Source organism: Myiozetetes cayanensis, unplaced genomic scaffold, assembly GCF_022539395.1.
Source record: "Myiozetetes cayanensis isolate MyiCay16 unplaced genomic scaffold, myiCay2020 scf4, whole genome shotgun sequence".
Classification (NCBI taxonomy): domain Eukaryota; kingdom Metazoa; phylum Chordata; class Aves; order Passeriformes; family Tyrannidae; genus Myiozetetes; species Myiozetetes cayanensis.
In genome coordinates this window covers 844,612-872,025 of record NW_026087631.1, presented here as the reverse complement: position 1 = coordinate 872,025, position 27,414 = coordinate 844,612, and the positions used below count along the sequence as shown (strand labels likewise).

The 27,414-nt window shown below is 43.4% G+C and overlaps 2 protein-coding genes across 2 annotated transcripts in view; both read left to right on the top strand.

Annotated features, from left to right (window-relative positions):
• LOC126647314 (protein patched homolog 1-like) overlaps window positions 1-27,414 on the top strand; it is a 166,892-nt gene that overhangs the window by 56,930 nt on the left and 82,548 nt on the right.
• On the top strand, window positions 1,494-26,320 carry LOC126647318 (uncharacterized). The gene is made up of 3 exons (XM_050329456.1): window positions 1,494-2,407; window positions 3,985-4,177; window positions 25,224-26,320. The coding sequence occupies exons 1-3, from the start codon at window positions 2,219-2,221 to the stop codon at window positions 25,607-25,609; spliced, it is 768 nt and encodes a 255-aa protein (XP_050185413.1). The 5' UTR covers window positions 1,494-2,218; the 3' UTR covers window positions 25,610-26,320.

The following is a 27,414-nucleotide window of genomic DNA, read 5'->3' as shown; positions in this document are numbered from 1 at the left end:
AATAATGGTTTTAATTAACTTTTCAAGTAGTTGTTTTAATTAATCATAAGTAGTGTATTAGTCTTAAACAGTGTAATTTTTCCACTTTAGCCAGCACATATCTAAGTTTCTTTTCACAGACTGTTATTGTTAGTTCGATTATTAGATCACCAAAACTTAAAGTTCTGCTAAACTAACCCTGATAAGCTTCAATGAACAAAACCTGAGGGAGTTAAAGGCTGGACACCTGGACTCTAGAATTTATAGCCCTCTGAGGACATGTTGGAGTAACCAGATGTATTGGGTCTGGCTGAGATGGAGTTCATTTCCCATAGTAGCCTTCACAGTGCTGTGCTTTGCATTGGTAGCTAGAAAGGTGTTGAGAACGGTGTGTTTTGGCTACTGCTGAGCACAGCATCAGTACTGTAACATTCCTTCCTCAATCGAGGGCAAGATCCTGGGAGGGGACCCAAGTAGGCCAGCTGACCCAAACTAATCAAAGGGGTATTTCATACCATATGACATCAGCTCAGATATAAAAGCTAAGGAAAGGAGAAGGAAGTGGGGACATTAATTATTTCCAATGGCTGCCTTCTAAGAAACCATTATGTGTGATGAAGCCCTGCTTCTCAGGACGTGACCAGACATCGCTGCTGATGGGAAGTAGAGAATAAATAGTTTTTTTCCACTTTGCTTTTGCATGCGCAAGCTTCTGCTTTTGCTTTAGTAAACTGCTTTATCTCAACCCACAAATTGTTTTCCATCTTATTCTCTCTCCTCTGTCCAGCTGGGAAGGGGAGTGACAGAGCAGCTTGGTGGGCACTTGGTGTCCAGCCAAGGTCAACCAACTATACCAGAAGATAAAGAAGAGACTAACAAAGACAATCCAAAATGTGCTGGATACTCCCTGTCTGGGAAAATGATGATAAAAAGACTGAAAAATGTGGACTAAATAGCATGAGAAGGGAGAAATAAATAACCAGTAAAAGATAGAATACTAATTATTTAAGAGAATTATGTAACTTAGAACCAATGAACATTAATTTCTTTGTTTGTTAAAAATGTATAAATAAGAGAAAAGTTTCAAAGTGGTGTGCATGTGGCTGGAGTTATCTGCTATGCACCCTGGCCAGAATAAAGTAATTCCTACTCCCTAATACTAAAAAAATAGTGTTAGAGAGTGTCTTAGTTTAACGAGACAGAAGTGTTTGCTAAGGAGGGTGGGATATGAGAAAAACCAAGCTCCCCTCTCTTTCTTAAAAGAAGAAAAATATTTATGGATTGCGAGAAAGTTCTGCACATGTGGTTGTCTAAAAGCATCCTGAAGCAAAAAAAAAAAAAAAATCTTGAAAAGAAAACGAAGAAAGGAAGGGAGGCATTCCTTAATGGAAGCATTGCATACAAAGAAGGCTGTATCTCTTTAAGGCTCCCCCTGAAACTGGCGATGCACACACAAGGGTTGCCTGTCTGGGTGGTCTTTCTACTTTGGTGAGCTGTTGCTAATCAGCTAATAATAGACATGTTTGCTGACTAATTTCTACCCTCCTCCAGCCAATCCATCCCGTAGAAACCCAAGCTATCGGACAGCCCCGGGGGCGTTCTTTCAGCTCTTTTTTTCCCCTCCCTCTCTCTTTCTCTCTCCCCCCCTTCCACCCCTCGTCCTTTTTATCCAAATGGAGAGTACTTTTTTTCTTCTTCACCTCGTCTTTTAAGCTGGGGGCTCCAGCTTGATCCTGCCGCACATACGCCGAGGAAGAGCGCCAGTCAGCAGCCCGCCCCGCGCTGCGGAGCAGAGAGTCTCGCCGGCCCCGCGGCTGGCGGGTAGCGCCCTGGCGCTGAGGCAGTATGGTGCATCGCGGCGAGACAGGTCAACAGCACCCATAACCCGCCGTATTGCTGCTGTGCCGCTGCCGCTAGCAGCTTCCTGGAGGCAGCAACGGCCGGAAGAAGCGGTTTTAACGGGAGCGGAGGCAAGCGCGGCGGCAGCTGGGGCGGGGGAGGGGAGTCGTGTCTGCCCACCCACTCTCCCTGGGTGCGGGGAGTAGCCGCCAGCACTTTGGGGATCGCACGCGATGTGGCAATGGGAGGTACAGGGTGAGACTCGTCAGGAGCGGCCGCGGTGGCAGCCACCGTCCAAAGCCCCGCGTGAAGTAGCCGCACAGCGACGGTGGTGGCAGCAGCATCCCGCGGTCTGCAGCGCCTCCAGCTCCCCGCGGGCCCCTCTGGCAGCGGTAGCAACATGGCCTCAGCCGTTAACGTATTGGAGCCGGAGACGAGCAGCAGTGACCCCAGCCAGGCGGCGAGTAGCGATAGCGGGAGGCGGCGGCGAAGGACTGGAGCGAACCAGCGCGCCGCGGCACCCGACCGGGAGTATCTGCAGCGACCAAGCTACTGTGATGCAGCTTTCGCCTTGGAGCAGATATCAAAGGTGCATTCAATTTCTCAGGCATTGTTTAGAAATGTAGATACGCGCTAGTACTATTATTATGGGGGAGGTGTTTTCTCGTGGGGGGTGCAAGGAAGAGATGGAAATGAAACAGCGACCAATAAAATGCTGGGGAAAAGAGAGAGACGTCTGTGACTCTTCAGTGCGAGAGAGAGTGCTCTCCTTCCCTTCCTTCTTCCATATGCTTTGACTGGTGTGTGTTTGTGCGGGGGAGCATTCATCTAGTTAAATTTCCCATAGGTAGTTTCACCTGCCTTCCGGCCTCCCGGATAGTTTGTGGCCCATTCTCGCTTTTCCTCTCCCCTTTCCGCTTCCTTTGCTTCTCTCTATTACTTCGTAGCACTCTGCAACTTCATTAACACCGGTCTCTAACCGGAAAAGGGGAGAAAATGAGCGGCTGCTTTCTTGGCAAAAAGTTGTGCTTTTGCGAAGTTCTCTACTGAGTGCTGAAAACAGGACAATCCTCAAAGAGGGGTTGTCATAGCAGAAAACGTTTGTAATGTTTCCCCCAAGGTTTGGAGGAAAAGTGAAAGTTATAAATAAATTGCTACGTTAAATCTTCTGTGCAGGTTGTACTGAGTCCTCCCGGCTCACTGGCTTTATTGTTAGCGTGGAAACGCCGGAGGTGCAGGAGTGCACTGGAAGCCCTACTTGGGGAGTGGAAGGGAAACGGTCCCAACCGCTAACGTATGCGAACCAAAAAATGTTCAAAATAAACAACCTTGAGAGACGATGCCTTTCTGCAAAGAGCATTTCTGGGCTTTGTAAAAAGGGGAAAGGCAAAAAAAAAATCTATGTGGCTGCCCTCTTCCATTCACAAATATTGTTGAAATTTACAGATGGCTGCTCTGTTTCCTAACTAAGATCACACTGTCTCCAGACTATGGAAATTAATTTCTTATGATCGTACAGCACCGCTCACCACGTGGATAATGCATTTACTACAAAGTTGTGCTAAGGGCTGGGAATAGGAGAAATGCCAACAAATTCCTACAAAGTAGTTTACCTTCACTGTTGACATCCCTCCCCACCATCAGCCCTTTAGAGGTCTAATGAGAATGGGAAAGGGTACTTTTTTATTGACAGGCCTGTTGAGATTCATTAACATAGGTTATTTCTCCCCTAGAGCCATGAATCTTGCCAGCATGAATGTGTTGCAACCTAAACTGGTAGTGGTGACTTGGGTGCAAGATAGTGATAGACACACACACTGTCTCATTTATACAGGTTTTCAACAGTGATGGAATCCCAAACCTGTGTGGTGGTTTAGCAATAGGATGGTTACCAGCAGGTACACATCTTGGCCTACAGGAATACTTAGTGGTGATTGCAAGCTGCTCAACTGAGCCATAGGGTGAGGGCCCTTCATGAAGGACAACATTATTGTCCTTACTCCAAGGGACATTGTGAGGATATGAGCATTTATGTATAAATAACTGTTCTGCATCTGTTAGTGGTTGGAGGGGGTTTTCCCCATATGTTCTCTTGTAATAAATGTGCCTGGCCTGTGTTAGTGCCTGCCTCAGCCTCTTAACTACTAACCTTTCCTTGCCTTGTAGGGGAAAGCTACTGGAAGAAAAGCACCACTGTGGCTGAGAGCAAAGTTTCAGAGACTGTTATTTAAACTGGGCTGTTACATTCAAAAAAACTGTGGAAAGTTTTTGGTTGTTGGCCTTCTCATATTTGGGGTTTTTGCTGTAGGATTAAGGGCAGCAAATCTTGAAACCAATGTGGAGGAGCTGTGGGTGGAAGGTAAGTTCGAGATCCCCTTTTTTCTGATGCCATCCCTCCCCACATTGCCCCTTTCACCTCAGGAGCTGGATTAAAAGAGCTTGAGTGTCAGAGACTTTAAGAATGTGTGCATGTATGCGTGTGTGTGTATACATATGTATATAATAGGCCTTCTTCATGCTGAGGAGTGTTTGCTGACTGGGTACTGGGCTGGTGGAGGGGAAGCCTACAGAGCACTGTCTATGCCCAATGCTGTGGTGTTTTGCGGGGCTCTGTGAGGCTGATGAACATGAGAGAGTGCATATAGGTTGGGAAGGGGTGGACAGCAGGGCACGTGGCTCTGGGCGACAGATACCACTTCACCACTCTGAAGGCTGCAGGACAGTGGCATGCCATGAGGAGCACAGCCTAGAGACACGGGTGCCTGTGTGTGTGGTCCTGTTTTTTTGGACAGCTTTCAGTTGTAGGGGAGAAATGTTTGTCTCAAGGTTCAAAAAGAAAAAAAAAAAAAAAAAAGACTGCTGAAGTGAAGTCTGGCCTGGCTGGCCCAGAGGCTGTGGCTGGGCAGCCAGGTGTGAGGTAGCTGTGGGCACTGCCCTAGGCCAGAGTGGAAGATGTTTTCCAAAACCAGCCAAGAAGTTCACCCATGTTGCCTTTGTGTTGGTAAGCCCCAGTATAGGAAGATTGCTTTGGTTAAGGAGAAGAAATTGTATTCGGAGGCTGGAGTTTTGTGTGGTTCCTTTAGAAATAGCCCTACCCCAGCATGCAGGCCAGGGAATGTGGAGGAGTGGCTTCCCTTGAGGGCCTGGAGGCAGTCAGCATCACTGCCCTCCTGTCCAGGGGTCTGCTCAGGGTTGCTCTAGTCTGAGAGGCATGACTCCAGGTTGTCACTTTTTGTTTTCAGGGAGAAAATATTATTTATTTAGCATCAGATTCCCTCTTAAGCTGTGTTGATATAAAACCAGACTGATTTTGTCAACAGTGGTAGTGACTCTGGATTTATGTCAAAGTAGCTTGCAGCAGAATTTTGCTTATAAGAGTTAATACATAAAACTTCATAATTGTTAGTAAATACCTCTGTGTGTGTGTGTTGAGGATCCCACCCATAGGCAGAGATGTACATTCAGAATCTGTTCTGGTCATTAGGTGCTGTGCACCTTAATTACTAATGTAAACAGTTGTGAACATTCTTTTTTCCTCAACATTTTTTTCTTAATTCCTTGTGAGATTCTTGTGGCAGTTTCTTTTGTCAATTTTTGCTCTTACTTATTTGTCTCTACTTTTTTATAAGTGTTTGGTAAATAATGTTTGATTGCAGTCCCATCTAGCACTTGTCCCTGAGGTTTATTATCCTGATATTATTGGGGTTCATTTACTAGGAAGGGTAGTCCTATCTTATGCCACCTGCTTCTCCTGACAGTTTAATAAAAGAAACTGCTTGCTGACAATACCTATGTGACTGGCCCAGAAGTAAAAATGCAATTCTCAAAGAAAAATCAAAGAATTGTTGAGGTTGGAAGGGATCTCTGCAGGTCATATGTTCCAACCCCCCCTGCTCAAGCAGGACCACCTAGAGCTAGTTGCCCATGATGATATCCAGATGACTTTTGAATATCTCCAAGAAGGGAGATTCCCCAAACTGGGCAACCCATTCCAGTGCTGTCACCCTCACAGTGAAAAAGGGTTTTCTTATGTTCAGATAGAACCTCCCATGTTTCACTTTGTGCCCATTGCCTCTAGTCCTGTCTCTGGGCACCACTGAAAAGAACCTGGCTCTGTTCTTTGCACCCTCTCTTCAGGTATTTGTATACATTGATGAGATCCCCCTCTGAACAGTCCCATCTCTTTCAGCCTTTCCTCATATGTGAGATGTTTCAGTCAATCCCATCTTCGTGGCCCTTTGCTAAACTCTCTTCAGTATGTCCATGTCTCTTGTACTGGAGAGCCCAGAACTCGACACAGTACTCTAGGTGTGGCCTCACCAGTGCTGAATAAAGGGGAAGGGTTACCTCCATTGACCTGCAGTTGGAACTTGCTGCATACAACACAGGACAGTCCATGATCTCCTACAGAGGTCACTATAGAATCATAGAATATCCTGAGTTGGAAGGGACCTACAAGGATCATTGAGTATACCTCCTGGCCCTGCACAGGACATCTCCAAAAATCACACCATGTGCCTGAGAGTGTTGTCCAAACACTTAAACTCTGGCAGGCATGGTACTGTGACCACTTCTCTGGGGAGCCTGTTCCAGTGCCTGACCACCCTCTCAGTGAAGAATCTTTTCCTAATATCCAATCTAAACCTCCCCTGACACAGCTTGATGCTGTTCCCTCAGTGTGTAGAACAGTTGAAAGCCACTTTACTTTCTTGTTCCTTGTGCCACTGATGTTGTGCAGGAACAGGGGGAATGTAGGTAAGCAGTAGGGCAGGCTGCTGCTGGAGTTGTGCCATGTTGAGATATTGATGAGTGGTTTGAGGTCTACTAGTTTCTATGGTTAAGTGGTCTTTTCTGTAGAGAATGGGCCTTCCTTTCTCATTATTCCTCAGTAGACTGAGTTCAGACAACAGTGAACTCCATGGACACTCAAACTTACTTTCAACAGAGAATGCAATGAGGAAAACTCCTACATTCCATGTATTTTAATGATTTTTTTTTTCTGTGGAAAGAGATGGTCCAACAATTGTTACTAAATAATATTTGTGGTGGTTCCTCAGAAAGGTAGTAATATGCACAGTGCATGCATGTAACAGTTCTTGACTGATCAACGAATTTAAAGGATATTACATGCAAGCGAATATTTCAGTTATGGATAACTGTTAGGAGGCTCCAAAATATTACAGCTTCCAGGTGTATGAACTGACTGATTCCTTTGTTTAGATTATGCTCCATATCAAATGCCTAGATTAGTGGTGGCTGAACAGAACTATGGTAAATTTGTGGGGTTTCCACAATGCCATGTTTATATTTCATTAGGATTTCTGCTTCAAAGATGATCTCCCTATGACCTGTTGAAGTTGTGTCCAGTGGGATGCTAATTTTACTGAGTCTGCAACTGTTTTCTTTTTGGTGTTTAATGTTCTCATCTTGATACTCATGGATTTTTATGCATGAGTCTTGTTAACATAACAGTGAATTATGCACTTCAACCTGAGCAGTCAGGTAAAACTGTGCTTGTAAAGTTTTCTGCCCCACAGCTAGCTATTTAAGAATATTCTGATTGGTTTAAATACTGTTTTGGTTATAGACCTAGCAGTACTGTTACTTCTCAGGCATTTTCTTCTGTGTACAGAATTAAATTCAGTCTTCCAGCCTTTGCACAGTGGTTTTTCTCTCCAAAGTTGATGATGTGGCTATATATGGTCCTAACTGATCTTTTTGGAGTTCAGTAGGAACTCAAGTGCAGAATTTTACTGAGCAGTTTATTATTCTTTGTCTACCCCATGTGTCTACCCTACAGTTGTATATATTTTCTTAATGTTCCGTATTTATCTTCTATTTATCTTTACTTCTCTTTATTTCACTAATCACTCCAGTTTTGTACTATGTAGGAAGTCTTTCCCTCATTGTGATTTTTAGTAACTCTATCTGGGAAAACCTGAAGAAGCTAGTAAAACTCCTTAATGGCTAAGTGACATTTCTACAGTAGAGTGTAGTCTCCTGTCAGAGTTTAGAAAGATTAAAAAAACCCACAACTTCTGCTATTACTGGTGGAAACTATGAGTTTATACTGTTGATGCTTTACTGAGGGAGCAGAATTCTGAGATGCTGCCTAACAATAGAAAGCTCAGTGATATGGAGTATGATTTAGAATCTCCTTGTAAATATTAAAAACCTAACTGGACACATTCCTGGACAACCTGCTCTAGCTGACCCTGTTTGAGCATGGAGATTGGACTAGATGATCTCATGAGGTCCCTTTCAACCTAAATGTTTCTGTGATTTCTGTGTACTAAAAATGCATAGTATCTTATAATAACCACTTAATTTATCTGCCCATTCATCAAGAAGGAGAACAGGAAAATGTTTAGCTTCTGTTTTGCATGATCTATGCTATTTATTTTTCTATTTATAGTATTCTAAATGAATACCAGATGTTCATCCTTGTTCATCCAGTGATGTTGACTTGTAATAATTTTGACCCGTTGTGTATTGCAGAGTCTTACTAGAAATAGGTGAAATGGAATTCAGAATTAAAAAAAAAAAAACTTATTCCTCTTAGCTGTATCAACTTATTTTTTTTTAAAACAGGAAGGTTTAATAACCATAAATACAATTTACTTGATCTGAGTGTGGTCTCCTTAGTGAGACAGCCAGAAGAAAAATTAACTTTAGGAACTTGTTTAACCTCTCCCATCCTGCTGACACTCTGATAATGTAAAAAACCATTGCGACTTTAATTTTTTCTTTCTAAGTTACCTTTTTTATAATGGCAAAAAGAGTGCAGTTAATTAAAAGAGATGTTTTCCTGGAGGGTGTTTAATTTGCATTTCCCTTGTTTGATTGTCCACTTGGGCCTGATTGTGTTTTCTTTTACACTGGACTTATTTTACTGACTTCTTGAGGGAAAGTTACTCCTCATATTCAGAAAAGAAGACCTTGCTGTTTAGAAACTGATGCTGTTTAAGTAGTAAATAATAGAAAATATGATACCCTAGTGCAAATTATTAAGACCATGAAGCAAAATAAAACTAAAATGTGTTTCCTGGAATCACAGAATGGTTCAGGTTGGAAGGGACCACAGTGGGTCATCTGGTCCAACCTCCCTGCTCAAGCAGGGTTATCCTAGAGCACATTGCACAGGATTGTGTCCAGATGGTTCTTGAATATCTCCAGTGAGGGAGACTCCACAACCTCTCTGGGCAATCTATTCCAGTGCACGGTCACCTGCACAGGAAAGAAGTTCTTCCTCATATTCAAGTGGAACATTCTGTGCATCAGTTTCTGACTGTTGCCTCTTGTCCTATTGCTTGGCACCACCAAGCAGAGCCTGCCTTCATCTTCTTGGTACCCTCCCTTCAGATACTGATAGACGTTGATAAAATCCCCTCTCAGATGTCTCTTCTCAAGGCTGAACAGGCCCAGTTCCCTTAGCCTTTCCTCGTAAGAGAGATGTTCCAGTCCTCTAATCATCTTTGTCACCCTCTGCTGGACCCACTCCAGGAGCCCCATGTCTCTCTTGTACTGAGGAGCCCAGAACTGGACACAGTGCTCCAGAATGCAGCCACACCAGGGCTGAGTAGAGGGGCAGGATCACCTGCTGTCAATGCTCTTCCTTATGTGCACCTCAGGATACCATTGGCCCTCTTGGCCACAAGAGCCCACTGCTGGCCCATGGACAACTTGTCCACCAGGACCCCCAGGTCCTTCTCCACAGTCTGTATTGGTGCATGGGAATATTCTTCCCTAGGTGCAAGACCCTGCATTTTCCCTTGTTGAATTTTCAGATGGTTCTTCTCTGCCCATCTCTCCAACCTGTCAAGGTCCTTCTAAAGGGCTGCACAGCTCTCTGGGGTATTGACCACTCCTCCCAGCTTTGTGTCATCAGCGAACTTGCTGAGGAAGCATCTATCTCTTCATCCAAGTCTTTGATGAATAAGTTAAACAATATTGGGCCCAGTATTGAACCTTGAGGGACACCACTAGTGACAGGCCTCCAACTGGACCATATACCACTGATTACGACCCTCTGGGATCTGCCATTCAGACAGTTTTCAATCCACCTCACTGTCCACTCATCCAACCCACACTTCCTGAGTTTGCCTATGAGGATGTTGCAAGAGACAGTGTTAAAAGCCTTGCTGAAGTCAAGGTAAACAATATCCAATGCTCTCCCCTCAACCATCCTGGTAGTTGTTTCATTGTAGAAGGCAGTCAGGTTGGTCAAGCATGATTTATCTTTAGTGAACCCATGCTGACTACTGATCACCTTCTTGTCTTCCATGTGGGTAGAGATGGCCTCTAGAGTGAGGCACTCCATCACCTTTCCAGAGATTAAAGTGAGGCAGACTGGCTGGTAGTTCCCTGAGTCCTCCTTCTTGCCCTCTTTGAAGACTGGGGTGACATTTACTGTCCCTGATTGCCAGAGAGATCAGCACCTGTTGTAATATTATTAATATAATAAATAAGAATTCCACATGGACCAGGAAGGCACCAATGTGGTGTGTAACAGAAGATCCTTTATTGAGAGAGACAAAAGCTTAAATAGTGGTTTCAAATTGTAACACGTCATAACATGTGACCTTCTTAACCAATCATAATCAAGCACTCCACTGCACATGTGTGATAGAGTACCTATGGACCACAACTCCCAGAATGCCTTTCTGGCACTCTTCCTGTCACCCGAATGCCACATTTCCCCTTTCTTTATTATAATTATAACGAGTTACACAACATTACTGTTTTGAAACTTTTTTCTTAGTTTTTCTTAACATAACAATTCCCTTTTAACACAGTAATTTTACTAACTGTTTTACCTTTGTAAATCCAGGGTTTGCAATAAGTTGGTTCATCCAAAACCTTCCATCTAAGGTTTTGTGTGTAATTTGATAGGAGCAACAGTTTTATTATTCTGAGGGCTGGTATATAACTGGATAGAACATTAACCTTTATTTTTCTGAGGGTCTGTGTGTAACCGGGTAAAAATAAAACTTTCTTTATTAATCTGAGGGTCTATATATAACTGGGGAAAACTCACTTTTATTTCAAAAGGGTTAGGGGAGGAATGTCGTGTTTTTAGCTGTTCTCTATTAGGGTGATGTGGTAGAGGTAGTGTTTGTAGTATAATTTATTCAAGGCATATGAAGTATAAAGTATTTTTAAGTCCACACACATGTATGTTCACACAGTTTCTTTCACTCATACAGCTCCTTTTTTTTCATTCGCTCAATAGGTGGCCACCTCAGTCACACTTCACTCACACATAGCTAGAAATTTTATTATATCTTTGCATTTTATCCACACATTTTAGATTTTAAGTAGTGTGATAGTTTGGACCTGGCTCCCTGCCAAATGCCCGAAAAGTCATGGCAGCAGCCCCCTTCCCCCCTCCCTTCTTCCCTTAGGGCAAAGGAAAAAAAAAAAACTATAAAAAATTAAAGAACCCAAAGTCAAGCTACTTATATAAAAATATATATATATTTACTTATATTACAGTTATACACAGTTAAGATGCTATGTATACAGTAAAAGGGAATCCAAACATCCCCCGAAGGGATAGGGAAAGAGGAAAAAGGAACAAAAGGGGACAAAAAGGGACACCAAACAGGTATACGCGATCAAACTCAAGAACTATACTAATAACTAACAAAACAGATCTCACCACATCCCTTAGAAAAGCAGGATTGGCAGACACGACCAGCACTCTCTGAACTCCCACGTGGCAGGACAATGGACACTGCAGGCCTCAGCCTTAGATAAGCGAGACCAACGCAAGGACCCACTGTTCCCGAACATCGCCGGAAGAGCAGAGAGTGAGGTCTCTAATTTCCAACTTATTTATACTCTGGTTTATGGAAAAATCGTGTGGAATACTGGGTACATGGCCACTTCCTTGGTTACAAATTGGTCACCAGGAAGGCCTAGACCAAAACTATCACAAGTAGTAATTGGTTGTGTGCTTGTCAGTCTGTCATTTCTGGTATTCATATTCAATAACTGTACCTGTTTTGAAGGGGAATTAATATAAGGAATATATAGGCTTAACAAACTTAAATGAGATCTGTTCTCATCCAACACCTGTTTATGCACATGTATATTCTCTTCCCCCCCTATTTTGTTTTGAACACTAAAAGCTAATGAATTCAAAGGTATAATACTGGCAAGTAATGTCCGCATTTCTGCATCTTGTAGTAATTTGAGTTTTTTACACAATATAACAGAAACAATGTCATTCAAAGTAAAAGAACACAAGAAAGCAATGCTGTACACTTTAAATTTTTAACTGAAATGCACCTAATTTGTTTCATATTGTAAGTACCACTGTTACGACTGTTATCTGCTGATGTTTTGTCATTTTAGGTGTTAGCTTTTAGTCAAATCAGAGCTAATAAGATAGTATTACATACAGATTATTTCAGAGTAGATGATCAAGGGACATTATCAGAAACTATACTTTATGTGTTATATAAATTACTTAATTTTATATTTCTTTTCACGAGTATTCAAGTCAGTTTGCTTTGGAGATGAAGCACTCGACACATATTACACTGCTGATTTAGCTAAGCAAAGAAGAAAAAAATCTAACATTTCAAGTTCATTGTAGGGTGGTATAAACTTAATACTAGGAAGGGGGGAAGGAAAGAAGGAAGGTGTAACTTGAGTAACAGGCTAGCATTAAATTAGTAGGATTTCTGAATTGCTCTGAATTACTCTTTTAGTAAACAGATATATAGAAGGCTAAAAAGGAAAAAACAACAATTTAAATATCTGAAATTAACTGCAATGAGATAAGGACTGCTTGAATAATAATAATTTCAGCACTTTTTAAACATCAGTGTTTTAAGTATAAAGGTGAGTTCTTGTTCCTTTACATAGAGGGTGAACTTTACCGGACCACCAATCCTATGGTTGGTCTCTGTAGGCTAAAACAAAAGGTAAATAAGTCAAAGTTTTGTTTATAATTGAACATTACTGTATCACGTTTTTTACTATAAAACAAAGTTAATCACAAGCAGTTATTTTAGTGAAAATTTCTTAAACTAGAATGCTCAAGTCACATGTACTATATTTTTTTATGTAAAGCTAGTACTTAAAAGTTTGATTTATTTTCTGAGATAGCTGCAAACGTGTCTCACCTTGATGGAATTTAGTTTTTAAGGCACTAATATCTATTTTTCTATTATAAGAATTATTCTTACGTTTATTCTTAACATTAATTGAAAAGGGCATAGAATTTTTGTATGGATTAAATTAACTTGCACAATAAGTCATTATGGGATTGTTTACTCAACAGTGTTATTACTGAATAAGAATCTCTGAAAATGTACATTAGGCATATCAAGAAAAGTTTCACAGCAGCAGTCACTAAAAGAAAATAAAACAGCCATTAGAACCTATGCAGTATATTGCAAGTAATCCTGTTGAAGAGATTCATATCACCTCTTGCCAAGTATAATGTAAAAATATTCAAGTCTTTTTTTTTAGAGATTTATGCGGTATGTCTGCAGTATGAAATGTACTCTAATTTGCAAGAATTGTTTTGGCTTTTGAAAAAGAGCAAACTACATCACTTGTTTTTATAGCTTTTGAGACTTCCTAAATTGCAAAATAGTTAAATTCAGCTATCTGAGTGATTTGTGAATGGTAGCAATGCATGATTTCTGTCCATAGTCTGTACTTAGAAAAATGAATAGATAAGTCGCTATTACAATCTGCTAACACAGCTTGAAATCCAGTGTCCTCTGTGAGAAGTCAGTCTAAATTGGTCATTCCAAGTCGTCTCTGATTGCTGAGGTGTAGGCAGTCTTCAACTTTTGTCTAACTGCTTCTTCTAGTTGCTCTTTACCTTCGATAAAAAGCTTCCAATTTTGTTATTAATAGTTCAGTCAGTTTTAAGTGGCTATCATAGCAGAAACAGATGTGAGTCAGGTAATTTTACAGTTTTTTATGAAGCTGAAGGCTTAATGATGATTTTTTGCTGATATTGTATACACTTTTCTGGGTTAACAGAATATTTGCATGTATTAATAAGTTATGGAGATGCTTAAAAACTTTTAAACATGTTACTGGAACAAAATTATAACAACTTAATTTACGTAAATGCATTTAAAACTTTTAATAATTCAAGCAAGTTATGTGGAAAATGGTGAAACATCAGGAAAAAAGACTTTTCAGTTTTTTTGGAGTAATGAGGGTTTGCTAGTTTAGCAGCTGCAGTTTCGGCAGCTTGCCATGCTGCTGAGAAAGCTGTGTTGGCAGCATTATAACTGTTGAACACTGTAGCTCCGGCTCAGTTACAGTACTCTCCCCACCTCAGGCGGCAGGGCCCAATTCCGTTAGAGTCTTGAGCTGCCTCGGCTCGGCACTTGCGCTGCCCCGCTGTTCCGGCATGCTGCCTCTGTACACCACCGCTGCCGGCTGCCCCATACTGCCGGTTCCAGCTCGGCACTTGCTGCACAGCTGTAGCAGTATGGAATTTCACAAGCGGTTTCGCTTTTGCTCTGCTCCCCCATGCCGTTCCGCCACCGGCTCTGCACACAGTGCCGCATCAGTGCTTTGGCGCACACCCGCGCCGTTGCCTCTGCATTGCCGCGGATGTATTACTGCTGCTGCATTTTCAAACCTCATGCCATGTGCTCTGCACATGCCTCTAGCAGAAGCACACCACAAGATGGCCACGAGATAGGAAGAGAAAGTACTACTTCCTTTTTTTGGCATGGGCAATATGGCGGCTCCCAGGTTTCGGCATAGTTGCCACATGTCTGTAACTTTGCAATGGCTTGGGGACCCAAATTCTGTCCTTTTCCAACAAGCACAAGATCCACGCCATGCGCCCGTTCCCTGGAACCCATGCATTCGTGAAAATTCAGCATAGAAATGTATATTTTGGGGCTTTTCTTCCATGTTCTCAGTGCTCCCCCCCCTTTCTTTGTCCAGTATCCAGTGGAGTTTCATGCCTGCTAGTGTTTGGAGGGGGGAGGGAGGAGATTTAAAGTTTTTCTCTGTGGACGCGTTTGAGTTCTCTTGTGAGCTTTTTAAAGCATCCACTTTTTTTATCTTTGCTTTTTCTCTGTTTGTCCATTTTTCTTTACAAACCGTCTTACTCAGGATTCTGATTAACAGGAATCCTAGTACAGTTACTTTTATCAATTTCAAAAGTCCAGTTACTTTATCTTTCTTAATTTGTCCTGAAAGTCTCTTTAATAATAAGCTTAGGGCTTTTGCATTTTCCTTTAATTCATGTGAAGTATTAATTCCCATTTCGGCCTTTCACCTGGGACACAGACGCAGCTTTTTTTTTCTTTCTTCTTGAGAACTTTACTTTTTCAACATAGGACTTCTTCCTACCGTCCCAGGCTATTCGTGCACACTTTTTCCAGAGCTCTCCCGTGGTTCTTGCTGCCGACGCCCATCAGAGATTTTTTCAACTCTGGTACCTGGTGTCTTTGCTTTTTTCTGGTGAGCGTCCTTCAGCACTAATATAGGCTGGTACCTGACTTTTTCCATATTTGTCCCTGTTCGGGCACCATTTGTTGCAATATTATTAATATAATAAATAAGAAGTCCACATGGACCAGGAAGACACCAATGTGGTGTGTAACAGAAGACCCTTTATTGAGAGAGACAAAAGCTTAAATAGTGGTTTCAAATTGTAACACATCATAACATGTGACCTTCTTAACCAATCATAATCAAGCACTCCACTGCACATGTGTGATAGAGTACCTATGGACCACAACTCCCAGAATGCCTTTCTGGCACTCTTCCTGTCACCCGAATGCCACAAGCACCTACCCCACTGCTTCCCCTTGTGAGGAAGCTGTATATTGCTATAAGGTCTCCTCTCAGTCTCCTCTTCTCTAGGCTGAACAAGCCAGGAGACCTCAGTCACTCCTCGTATGGTGCCCCTCTAGACCCTTCACCATCTTTGTTGCCCTCCTTTGGATGCTCTCTAATAGCTTTATATCTTTCTTATATTGAGGTGCCCAAAACTGCACACAGTATTCAAGGTGAGGCCGCACCAGCGCAGAATAGAGTGGAATAATCACCTCCCTCAGCTGGCTGGCGATGCTTTGCCTGATGCACCCCAGGAGATGGTTGGCCCTCCTGGCTGCCAGGGCACTACTGACTCAAATTCAACTTGTCATTGACCAGGATTCCCAGGTCCCTTTCTGCAGCACTTCTCTCCAGCATCTCGTTCCTCAGTCTGTACAAACATCCAGGGTTTCCCTGTCCCAGATGCAGAATCCAGCACTTGCCCTCATTAAACTTCATATGGTTGATGATTGCCCAGCACTCTAATTTGTTGATGTCTCTCTGCCCTCAAGGGAGTTGACAGCTCCTCCTAATTTTGTATCATTGGCAAACCTACTTAGTATCACAGAATATACTCAGTTGGAAGGGATCCACAAGGATCATTGAGTCCAACCCTTAGCTCTGCACAGGACCAACCCCAAGAGTCACACCATGTACCTAAGAGTATCATCCAAATGCTTCTTGAACTTTCTCAGGCTTGGTACTGTGACCACTTCCCTGGGGAGTCTTCCAGTACCCAACCACCCTCTGGGTGAAGAACCTCTTTCTAATATCCAGCCTTAACCTCCCCTGAAACAACTTCAGGCCATTCCCCCAGGTCCTGTCACTGGCCACCACAGAGAGGAGACCAGTGCCTGCCCCTCATCTTCCAATCACGAGGAAGTGGTTGACTGTGATGAGGTCTCCCCTCAGTCTCATCTTCTCCAGGCTGAACAGACCAAGTGACCTCAGCCACTCCTCATGTGGCTTCCCCTCAAGGCCCTTTCACCATCTTCATTGCCCTCCTTTGGACGCTCTCTAATAGCTTAATATCTTTCTTATATTGTGGTGCCCAAAACTGCACACAATATTCAAGGTGAGGCTGCACCAGTGCAGAGCAGAGCAGGACAGTCACCTCCCTTGACTGGCTGGCAATGCTTTGCCTGATGCCCTCCACCCCCTGGACATAGTTGGCCCTCCTGGCTGCCAGGGCACTGCTGACTCATATTCAACTTGCCATCTACCCTGACCCCCAAGTCCCTTTCCATGGCACTGCTTTCCATCATCTCCTTCCTCAGTCTGTATGTACATCTAGGGTTGCCCCATCTCAGGTGCAGAATCCAGCACTTCCCCTTGTTGAACTTCACGTGGTTGGTGATTTCCCAGTCCTCTAATTTGTCGAGGTCTCTCTGCAGGGCCTCCCTGCCTTTGAGGTAGTCAGCAGCTCCTCCCAGTTTTGTACCATCTGCAACCTTGCTTAGTATCTCTTCCAGTCCTGCATCCAAGTAATTTATGAAGGTGTTGAAGAGCACAGGGCCTAAGATGGTGTAGTGGTTTGACCTTGGCTGAACACCAGGTATCCACTGGGTTTGCACCCCACTTCCCTCTGAAGGGAAGAGGAGGAGGGAAAGGGGGAAAAGAAGGGAAGGAAAAAAAAAAACTATGGAACCCAAACTACCAAGAGAAATAACTTTATATTTACACAGAGAGGAAAGAAAGAAAAATTATAAACACTATATACACAGAGAAGAACTAGCAACAAAGACTACTTCCCTATAATGAATGGTCTCCTCCTCCAAAGAGACAGCTCGGCCACCTGTGCGGCTACCCAGAAGAGAAGGGGAGATTTGCTTCCTTCCCGTCTCTTTTATATCTAGGCTGATGTAACATGGTATGGAATATCTTAATAGTAAAATATACATCAGGTGATCTATCCTAGTTCCATTTCCCTCTCAGGGAGGGTAACAAACCCATTATAGATGGAGCCCTGTGGAACCCCACTAGTGACAGGTTGCCAGTCTGATGTTACCCCATTCACTAATACTCTCTGTGCTTGACCTGTGAGCCAATTGCTCACCCATTGCATGATGTGTTTATCCAGCTGTGTGCTGGACATTTTGTCCTGAAGGATCCTGTGAGAGACAGTATCGAAAACTTTGCTAAAATCCAAAGAGATTACATTGACTGGTTTCCTTTGATCAACTAGATGGATTACCCTTTCGTAAAACGAAATTAAGTTTGACAATCAGGACTTTCCCTCATGAAGCCGTGCTACCTGTGACCAGTGACTGCATTGTCCTCCAGGTGTTTTTCAATAACTCCCAGAATAATCTTCTCCATTACTTTACCAGTGTCCCAGTTTAAATGAGACAAGGGTCTTTTGCTGAGGATGAGTTAGGAGAAAAGACCCAAACTTCTCTTTCTAAGCAATTATAAATCCAAAATTAAGAGGCTCCAATTGAAGGAAAACAAATTATGGAAAAGGGAAAATAACAGCCCTTTATTAAAAGGTATGTGTGTATTAACAGAAACACAGAAAAAAACCAAGTAAAACAACCAAGCAATACTCCTGTACCCACAAATAATCCCCTTCAAGAACAAACTGATAAACCAGCAAAAGGAAGAGTAAACAGTTCAATTTTTGTGCCCCTTGGTGCAATTCCAACCACAGTCAATATGAGGCGCTGTTGGGTCACTAGAGATGCAAAACTTGTAATGTCCTGTACCATTCACCAGGTGGCATTGTTGGGTCACTGGAGATGCAGAACTTGCAGTGTCCTATAGTAGCCACCAGGTTGTGGTGTTGGATCACTGAAGGTGCAGAACTTGTAATGTCCAGTAAAAAAACAACAACAACAAAAACACCCCTCAGTTCCCCTTCCCTTCCCACACTGGGACAGGAGAGAGGGAGTGGGGGGGGGGGGAAGGGAAAGGAAGGGAAAAAAAAACAGCAATCAAAAAGTTCTCCCAATGGAAGAAAACTCACGAACTTCAGCTGGTTAGAGTTCGCTTTAAGCAGGGCCTGCAGCCAGCAACAGCTGAGCAGAGAGCAGCAGCAAACTCTCCTCCAACAGGAAAAAAAAACCAGGCAGCATCTGCAGCTTGCAGCAGGTCCCGAGCCCACTGGCACACCAACCTCTCCTCCCAACCTGCGTGCCAGCCACACCCCCAGCCCACCAAAAATTCCTCCTCCCCCATTGCCCCAGAGACGAGAGAAAAAAAAAAAGAGTTTAGATCCTTCATCTGCCTGTTTCCTAGGAGACTGATCTCTTGGCCATTACTGGACCGGCCGATTCTTTTGTTCACCTGATATCTACCTGATGGCCTATACACAGGGCACACACGGCAGTGGGAAGGGGAAGAAAAATTCCTTGCTAAAATCGGAACTATGACAACCAGGCACAAAAGTGAGACGAACAGCCTTCTCGGATGAATCTCATCAGGCCCCATAGACTTTTAGGGATCTAGCTGGAGCAGCAGATCCCTCACAACATCAGGGTCAACTAGAAGTTGATCATTCTCGCAGTCATGGGCCTCCAGCTCAGCCACTGGGACCCCCTTAGCCTGTCATCAGGGTTGAAGACAGAGGGAAAGAAAACATTAAACATCCCTGCCTTGACTCTGTCCCTGTTTGTGAGGTGGCCATCCTCATCCTGTAACAGGCCTATGTTGTTCCTGCACTACCTTTTGCTATTAACATATTAAAAATATCATCTTTTTATTGTCCCTCACAGTACTGCCCAACTTCAACTCCAATTGAGCTTTGGTCGCACGAATTTTCTCCCTCAGTATAAATCAGCATCACTGTATTCCTCCCATGTCAGCTGACCTTGCTTCCACCAAGCATACACCTTTCTTTGCCTTATTTCCAAAAGAATATCCCTGCTCAGCCAAACTGGTCTTCTTGACACCTGCTTGACTTCTGACATTTGGGAATTGCCTGTTCCTGTGCCCTTAGGAGGTGGTGCTTAAAAAACACCAGTTGTCCCAAGGCCCTGAAATCCCTTTTGATTGCCCTCAGACTTCTCTTTGTTATCTCATCACTTGAAGAACCCATAGCACATAATAATAAGAGGGCCATACTAGACTGGAGAGTTTCCTATGGCCCCTTACCCATGCTCCAGGGAGGCAGCCGACTTCCCTGTGAGTTGGGTCTGTTCTACCTATTGGGCCTTCAGTTCCTCTCAAAAGGGAGTTGCCTTTTTTTTATGGAGCTAGTTGTAATACGTGGGATTGGCTGACACCCTAGGCTAGCCTCTAGATGGTCCTTCTTCTATGTCATTGTTTTCCTGGTCCTCAGTTTCTGGAGCATCATACCTGTTCCATAGGGGCCCCTGGAAAGGGGAGGGAGACTGGGAGGAGATTCACCTGTCATCCTGAGTAGGGACCTGCCTCCATTCCCCCTATCTCTTAGGTCCCCTCTGGCTTGTTGGGAGACAGTAGGGGATCCTCCACTCCCTTAAGCGCATTTGGCTGCTACACTTGCCTCAGGGTTGGTAGACAGTGGCTCCATCAGTCAATCTCCTTCTCAGACACCCTGATACTCCTTAACCTTTCCAGCTCTTCTTTAAGTTGTACCACCAGGCTGAGCAGATCATTGACCTGCTCACACCTCACACAGGTATTGTCTCTGATGCCTTCTCATACCACTGCCAGGCTCTGTGTGTGTTTCCCTGCAAAGATGTGGAGAGAAGAAAGTGTTAAAAATAAATCAGTCCAGAGTGATGTTCTTCACAGGCTGGGGGAGTCTATGTGTGAAACTGAGGGCTTCCATTGTGTTCTGCCCCATTTGACCTCAAGTGGAAAGACAATGAAAGGAGGGCTCGCTGTATAATGGTGAAAGTAGTGCTCAGTGCTGAGAGGTGGTCAGCTCCACAGAAACTGAGAGAAGGGAGTTGGGTTTAATGTCATGCAAAAAGCTGAATGCACTGTTAGAGAGCATACATTGCAAGTACTGGTACTGTCTTTATGTGGATTTTAGATCTTAACTAATTTACAGAAATTAGTTTAATAAAAATCTCTTGTATTTTGTGTATACTTGCTACAGCAGGGGTATTTTTGCTTCTATTTCTAGAGATTCTAATAATTTTGGGTTTAAAAGGAGAATAGACAAGTTTTGCAATGTGGTAGGATTGGTAGTAAAATTATCTGAATGATTAGGCTAACCAAAAGTAGAAAGTAAAGATTGTTTTGTGGGGGTTGTTTTTTTATTTGTTTGTTTAACTTTTTTCCCAGTTCTTTGTGTTTTAGAATAAACTTAAACATACAGGCACACTGCATCTGATGCATCTCTGATTACATTCTTACAAAAGGTCAAGAGAAATGGACCTCTTGACAGATGCAACACTATCTTGGGAACTGGTGGTCAGTAAGAAATATTGAGACGATGGAAGCCATGACAGGCAGCAGGTTCAGTGCTGGGGGGAGTGGTGACCTGACCTGATTTGTGTCCGACAGTGAGAGCAGTTCTGCTTCAGTGCAAAGCCATTCAGAAGGAAGCTGCTTAGGCAACAACAGATGGTACAGCAAGCAGCTGGTAGGGAATACTTGAAAGGAGCTGCACCTCGTTTCATAACATGTTCATTCCTTTAATTTTTCTATATGTTAGTTTTGCTGTCTCCTGAAAGTGCTGTTTAGGAAATGGTATCCCCAAAAAGGTTCTAGATGAAGAGATTTTTCATTGCTGTTTGCCGCTCCTTTAAAAAAAAATTGCATTCAAATTTTGTGCTACTCCATCTACAGATGAAATTTGTGCTATCCCAAGAGTACAGATGAAAAGACCAAAAAATGCTGCTTTTAACCACACAGGAAAACAATTACATATTTGAGGAAAGAGCATTGAGAAGTTAAATGAAAAGTTGGATCTCAAGGAAAACTGATATCTATGGAATAACACAACATACTCTTTTTAATTTATTATGTAGCAGAAGCTCTTAGTCAAGTTAAAGTAAGTTAAAAAATATATGTAAAGTAAATGAAAAATAAGTTAAAATAATTCAGGACAAGAGGAGATGGCTTCAAGTTGCATCATGGGAGGTTTATATATTAGGAAAAAAAATTCATGGAAAGGGTTGTAAAGCATTGGAACAGACTGCCCAGGAAAGTGGTAGAGTCACCATCCCTGGAAGTGTTCAAAAAATGTGTGGATATGGCACTTGAGGACATAGTTTAGTGGTGAACATGGTGGAGGTCCTAGTTTGACAGTTGGACTTGATCTTAGAGGCCTTTTCCATCCTTAACAATTCTATGATTTTATGATATTCAGATGTTTTAAAATCATTAGGTTTAGACCTTGTTTAGACCTTGAAGGCCATTACAGAATTCCTGGAAACTGGTCTAGAGAACAAGTCTTACGAGGACCAGCTGAGGGAACTGGGGTTGTTTATTCTGGAGAAAAGGAGACTCGGGAGACCTTATAATTCTCTACAATTACCTAAAAGGAGGTTGTAACAACGTGGATGTCAGTCTCTTTTCACAAATAACAAGTTGTAGAATGAAAGGAAACTGCCTCAAGTTGCACCAGAGGAGGTTTAGACTGAGTATTAGGAAAAATTTCTTTAATGAAAGAATTGTTAAGCATTGGAACAGGCTGCCCAGGGAAGTGATTGAGTCACCATCCCTGGAGGTATTTAATAGATGTGTAGATGTGGCGCTTAGGGACATGGTTTTGTGGTGATAGTGTTAGGTTAACGGTTGGGCTTGATGGTCTTTTCCAATCTAGATGATTCTATGATTCAATCACTTTCAGTATTATTGGGGATTTTGACCTGCACTTAAGAATGCACAAATATTTTCTTAAATTACAGAAAAGTAAAAAATTGGTCTTTGCTCCTCAGCTGGTGTGTGTAAGTTGTCGTAGGACCATGAACTATTAGAGAGTTAGAAGTCTATAGTAGCTGTAGACTTTCTCTGATTTCCAGGGAATATCAGGGTCTGGAGTACTTTATTTCTTTGCTGCTTCACCCAGAAAAATCCATAGTTAGACTTCTCCACCAAAACCAGCTCACCTCTGACCTGAATGGACCATGTTTTTGAAAGACAGGATACTTCACTCTCCATATCCATTCATTTCTCAGTCTCTTTGTAAATGGTGTCCTGGTTTCATCCAGGACAGAGTTAATTTTTGCAGTAGCCAGGAGAGGGCTTGTCTAGGACCTGGAGGTTATTCTATACCCCCTCACATCATTGCTGGGGGTGGGGGGAAGGGAGTCTCTTCCAAGGAGAAGGGGTTCCTTCTGGTCGAGTAAGTGTGGCAGAAGGAGTGGTAGGGTAACCTGGTTCTGAGCATTTTGCATGTGAATCACTTGTCTCTCCCTTGTACACTTTTTTTATTAACATTGTTACTTTTACTGTTCATTTTCTTATCTCATTGCTGTTTCTAGTAAATTGTTCTTATCTCAACCTGTGATCTTTGCCTTTTGTGCCTCCAATTCTCCTCTCCAGCCACCTACAGGGGAGGGGGGAGCAATCGAGTGGCAGCATGGTATGGATAGTCTCAGTGGGAGCACTAAATTGGGGAGTACCATTTCTAAACCATGACAAATGGTCATGTGCAGGGGCACAGCTGCTTCACCATGGGCTGCACCACAGGCTACAGGGGAACCTCAGCTCTGGCATCTGGAGCACCTCCTCCCCCTCTTTCTCCATTGATCTTGGTTTCTGCAGAGTTGTTCCTATCACATATTCTCATTCCTCTGAGCACAATTACATCTGCACAGTAACTTTTTTTTTTCCCTTCTTAAATATGTTATCACAGAGGCGTTACTACCATTCCTGATTGGCTCAGCCTTGGCCAGCAGCAGGTCCATCCTGGAGCCAGATGGTATTGGCTCTGTCAGACATGGGAGAAGCTTCTGGCAGCTTCTCACAGAAGCCACCCCTGTAGCCCCCCCGCAAACCCAATACAATAGTAAAGGTTAAGTCTCAATTGACTGCATTGGGATATTTTAATGGCCAGTCTTTGCAAGCGAAGATCCGGGGAAGGTCTTTACACCTTCCAGCCTGCGCGGGTCTCCGCGGTGATAGCGCCGCGCCTTTACCACTAGACCACCAGGGGCTCCTCATTGGGATATATTTCTCAGTCTTTGCTTTTGTACGGTTACCAAGTCATGAAGGTGATGGTGGGCATTATTTTATTCCTCTCTAATCCCAATCTAGTGATAAGAGGTATTGCAAATTGCAGATGTTGCCTGCATTGGACATTGCTCAAGCAGTAATGGAAACATTATAAGGGGCACTGACCTACACTTATGATTTATCAAAAAGCGTCAGTATCCTTTGGAGGGATGAAATTTATGAGTGGTCCATTACTTTATCTGGGCATTCTGATCTAATGTTTTACAAGTTTCCATGAAGATATTTATCCTAATATCTATTTCTCCAGAATAAACAGCCCCAGTTATCTCAGCTGGTCCTCTAGAATCATGGGGTTGTTGTGGCCCAAGTGCAGGACCCGACACTGAGCCTTGTTGATTTCTTGAGAACAACTAGTCAGCAATGTACTAAGTAATTACTTTTGACTGTCACTCATTGCCTCCTTTAGGATCAAGATATGCTGGTGTAGCAGAGGTCAGACTTAATCCTACAACTACTCAGTACGAAATAGACTAGTAGTTTCTAGTAGCAGGTTCCAGAGGATTTTTTAATCATGCTAATGTAATACCGTGTTGTAATGAGTTGACCTTGTCTGGATGCCAGGTGCCCACCAAGTTGTTCTATCACTCCCCTTCCCAGCAGGACAGGGGAGAGAGAATAAGATGGAAAACAACTCGTAGACTGAGATAAGGCAGTTTACTGAAGCAAAAGTGAAAGTTTGCACCTGCACAAGTGAAGAAGAAACTAAGGTTTATTCTCTACTTCCCATTAGCGAGTGATGTTTGACTACTTCCCAGGAAGCAGGGTTTTCAAAACACTGGGGTGGGTTGACCTTGGCTGGATGCCAGGTGCCCACCCAGCTGCTCTATCACTCCCCTTCCCAGCCAGACAGTGGAGAGAGTAAGATGGAAAACAACTTGTGGGTTGGGATAAGGCAGTTTATTAAAGCAGAAGCAAAACAAAAGCTTGCATGCACAAAAGCAAAGCAAAAGATAACACAGTTTATTCTCTACTTCCCATGAGCAGTGATGGCCAGCCACCTCCGAGAAGTAGGGCTTCAGCACGTGTAACGGTTCCTCAGAAGGCAGCCATTGGAGATAATGAATGCCTGCCTTCCTGCTCCTTGCCTTAGCTTTTATATCTGAGCCGATGTCATATGATGTGAAATATCCCTTTGGTTAGTTTGGGTCAGCTGGCCTACTTGGGTCCCCCTCCCAGGACCTTGCCCTCAATTGAGGAAGGAATGTTACAATGCTGATGCTGTGCTCAGCAGCAGCCAAAACACTGGTGTGTTATCAACACCCTTCTAGCTACCAATGCAAAGCACAGCACTGTGAGGGCTACTATGGGGAAATGAACTCCAGCTCAGCCAGACTCAATACAATCTCTACCCCTTATTCCATAACATTTGCATCATACTCAGATCCCACATAATTTATATATCTTCTGACTATCCCCCATCCTTTCACAGGTAGATATTATTTTCCCATTTTCATGGGCTTCTTCTACCTCTCCAGATCTTGGGCTCCATTCCATCAGGATGGGTACTCAGGACAGTAGAAGCAACAGAATTGATCATTGGGCACCGACACCAGCCTGGCTTGGATCATTGTTGCACTCTCCTTGCTCCTCACAAAAATTGTTCTTCATTGTCGTGCTACTTTACTTCCTGCAACATACAACTTACACCACAGATTATTTTCCCCCAAGGTTTAATCTCCTTGAGGCACACACTGGGTCTCCCCATCCTTCTGCCTTACCCACAAGGTACACCCTGGTCCCCGAGCAAAGACAATCCCATGGATGGGTTTGCCTTTCCCCATGGGAGGAGAAACCGATACCGACTTCCCCAGCCACTTCCCCATGTATAGTACGAAGACGTATCTCCTCCCGCAGTATATAGGGGTTTTCTTTGGGCATGACTAGGGTGGTTGCCAGTTCCCCTAGTGTTGACTAGCCAAGTGGCTTCAGTTAAATTTGCCTCCCAGTGCTTCCATGCCCAATTGCCTAAGGCTGTTAACATAGTCTTCAGCAGTCCATTACACCTCTCAAATTTTCCAGAGGCTTGTGGGTGATAGGGGATGTGATATATCCACTCAGTGCCATGTTTCTTTGCCCAAGAGTTGATGAGGTTATTTCGAAAGTGAGCCCCATTGTCTGATTCAATTCTCTCTGGGGTGCAATATCACTGCAGAACGTGCCTCTCAAGGCCTAAGATGGTGTTTCAAGCAGTGTCCTGGTTTACAGGATATGTTTCCAGCCAGCCAGTTGTTGCCTCCACCACGGTGAGAATGTAGCTCTTGCCTTGGTGTTCGTGGCAGTGGTCCAATGTAGTCAACTTGAAGGCCTCACCATATTGGAAACCCAACCACTGCCCTCTATTCCAGGGAGATTTTACTCACATGGCCCTGCTTGATTGCCACACGTTTCACATTCGTGAATAACCTGTGTGATGGCCTCCATGGTCAGTTCCACTCCTTGATCACAAACCCATCTGTATGTCCTATCTTTTCGTAGATATCCTGATGTTTTATGGGCCCATCGGGCTATAAATAGCTTACCCTTCTGCCCCCAGTCTAAGTCCACCTGAGCTATTCCAGTCTTGTCAGCCTTATCCACCTGCTCATTGTTCTGATGTTCTTCAGTGGTGTGACTTTTGACCATGTGAGCATCTACATGACACACCTTCAGAGTCATGTTTTCTACCCATGCAGTGATGTCCTGCCACAATGCAGCAGCCCAGATGGGTTTACCCCTGTGTTGCCAATTGGCCTCCTTCCATTGCTATAGCCACCCCCATAGGGCTTTAGTCACCATCCAGGAGTCAGTATAGAAATATAGTATAGTCCACTTTTCGCCTTCAGCAATCTTTAGGGCCAGTTGGATGGCTTTCACTTCTGCAAATTGGCTTGACTCACCCTCTTCTTCAGCAGCCTCAACGACTCGTTGTGTGGGACTCCAGACAGCAGCTTTCCACCTCCAATGGTTTCTCACCACACAACAGGATCCATCAGTAAATAGAGCACAGTCTTTTTCATTTTCTGGTAACTCATTATATGGTGGTGCTTCTTGGGCACAAGTCACCTTCTCTGGCAATGCTCCAAAATCTCTGCCTTCTGGCCAGTCCATAATCTCTTCCAGGATTTCTGGGCAATTGAGTTTTCCCATTCGGGCCCATTGTGTAATCAAAGCTACCTGTCGGAGGATGCAGCAAGGCCGTGGTGCCTAGCACCATGGAAAAGAATGTAAATAAGAGGTGAGCATCCAATCATATGTGAAGGCTAGTGGTAAATTATAGATAACAGAGCTAAGAATAGTGTTAGTATGTAAGATTCTCCTAGGAGAGTGTGAGTGCAGCTGTGTGAAGACAAGATGTAATATTCTGGATGAAGAATAAAAGCTGAATTTAGGCCATCATCATCTAGTGCCCAGTTTTATTATTTTGGTTGTCCTCGCAAACAACAACAGCTACCCACTTAGTCCATGTAGCACTGGTTGCCTGATGTGTTGAGGGGATGTTTCCTTTGAACATCCAGTGCAACACAGGCAAATGCAGTCCCAAGAAGAAACATGCTTCTGTCCCAAGGACTTCTGAGGAAACTTGAACCCTCTCATAGACTGCTAATATCTCCTTTTCAGCTGGAGTGTAGTGGGCTTCTGATCCTCAGTAATCCCAGCTCCAAAACCCTAACTGTCGACTTTGGCTTT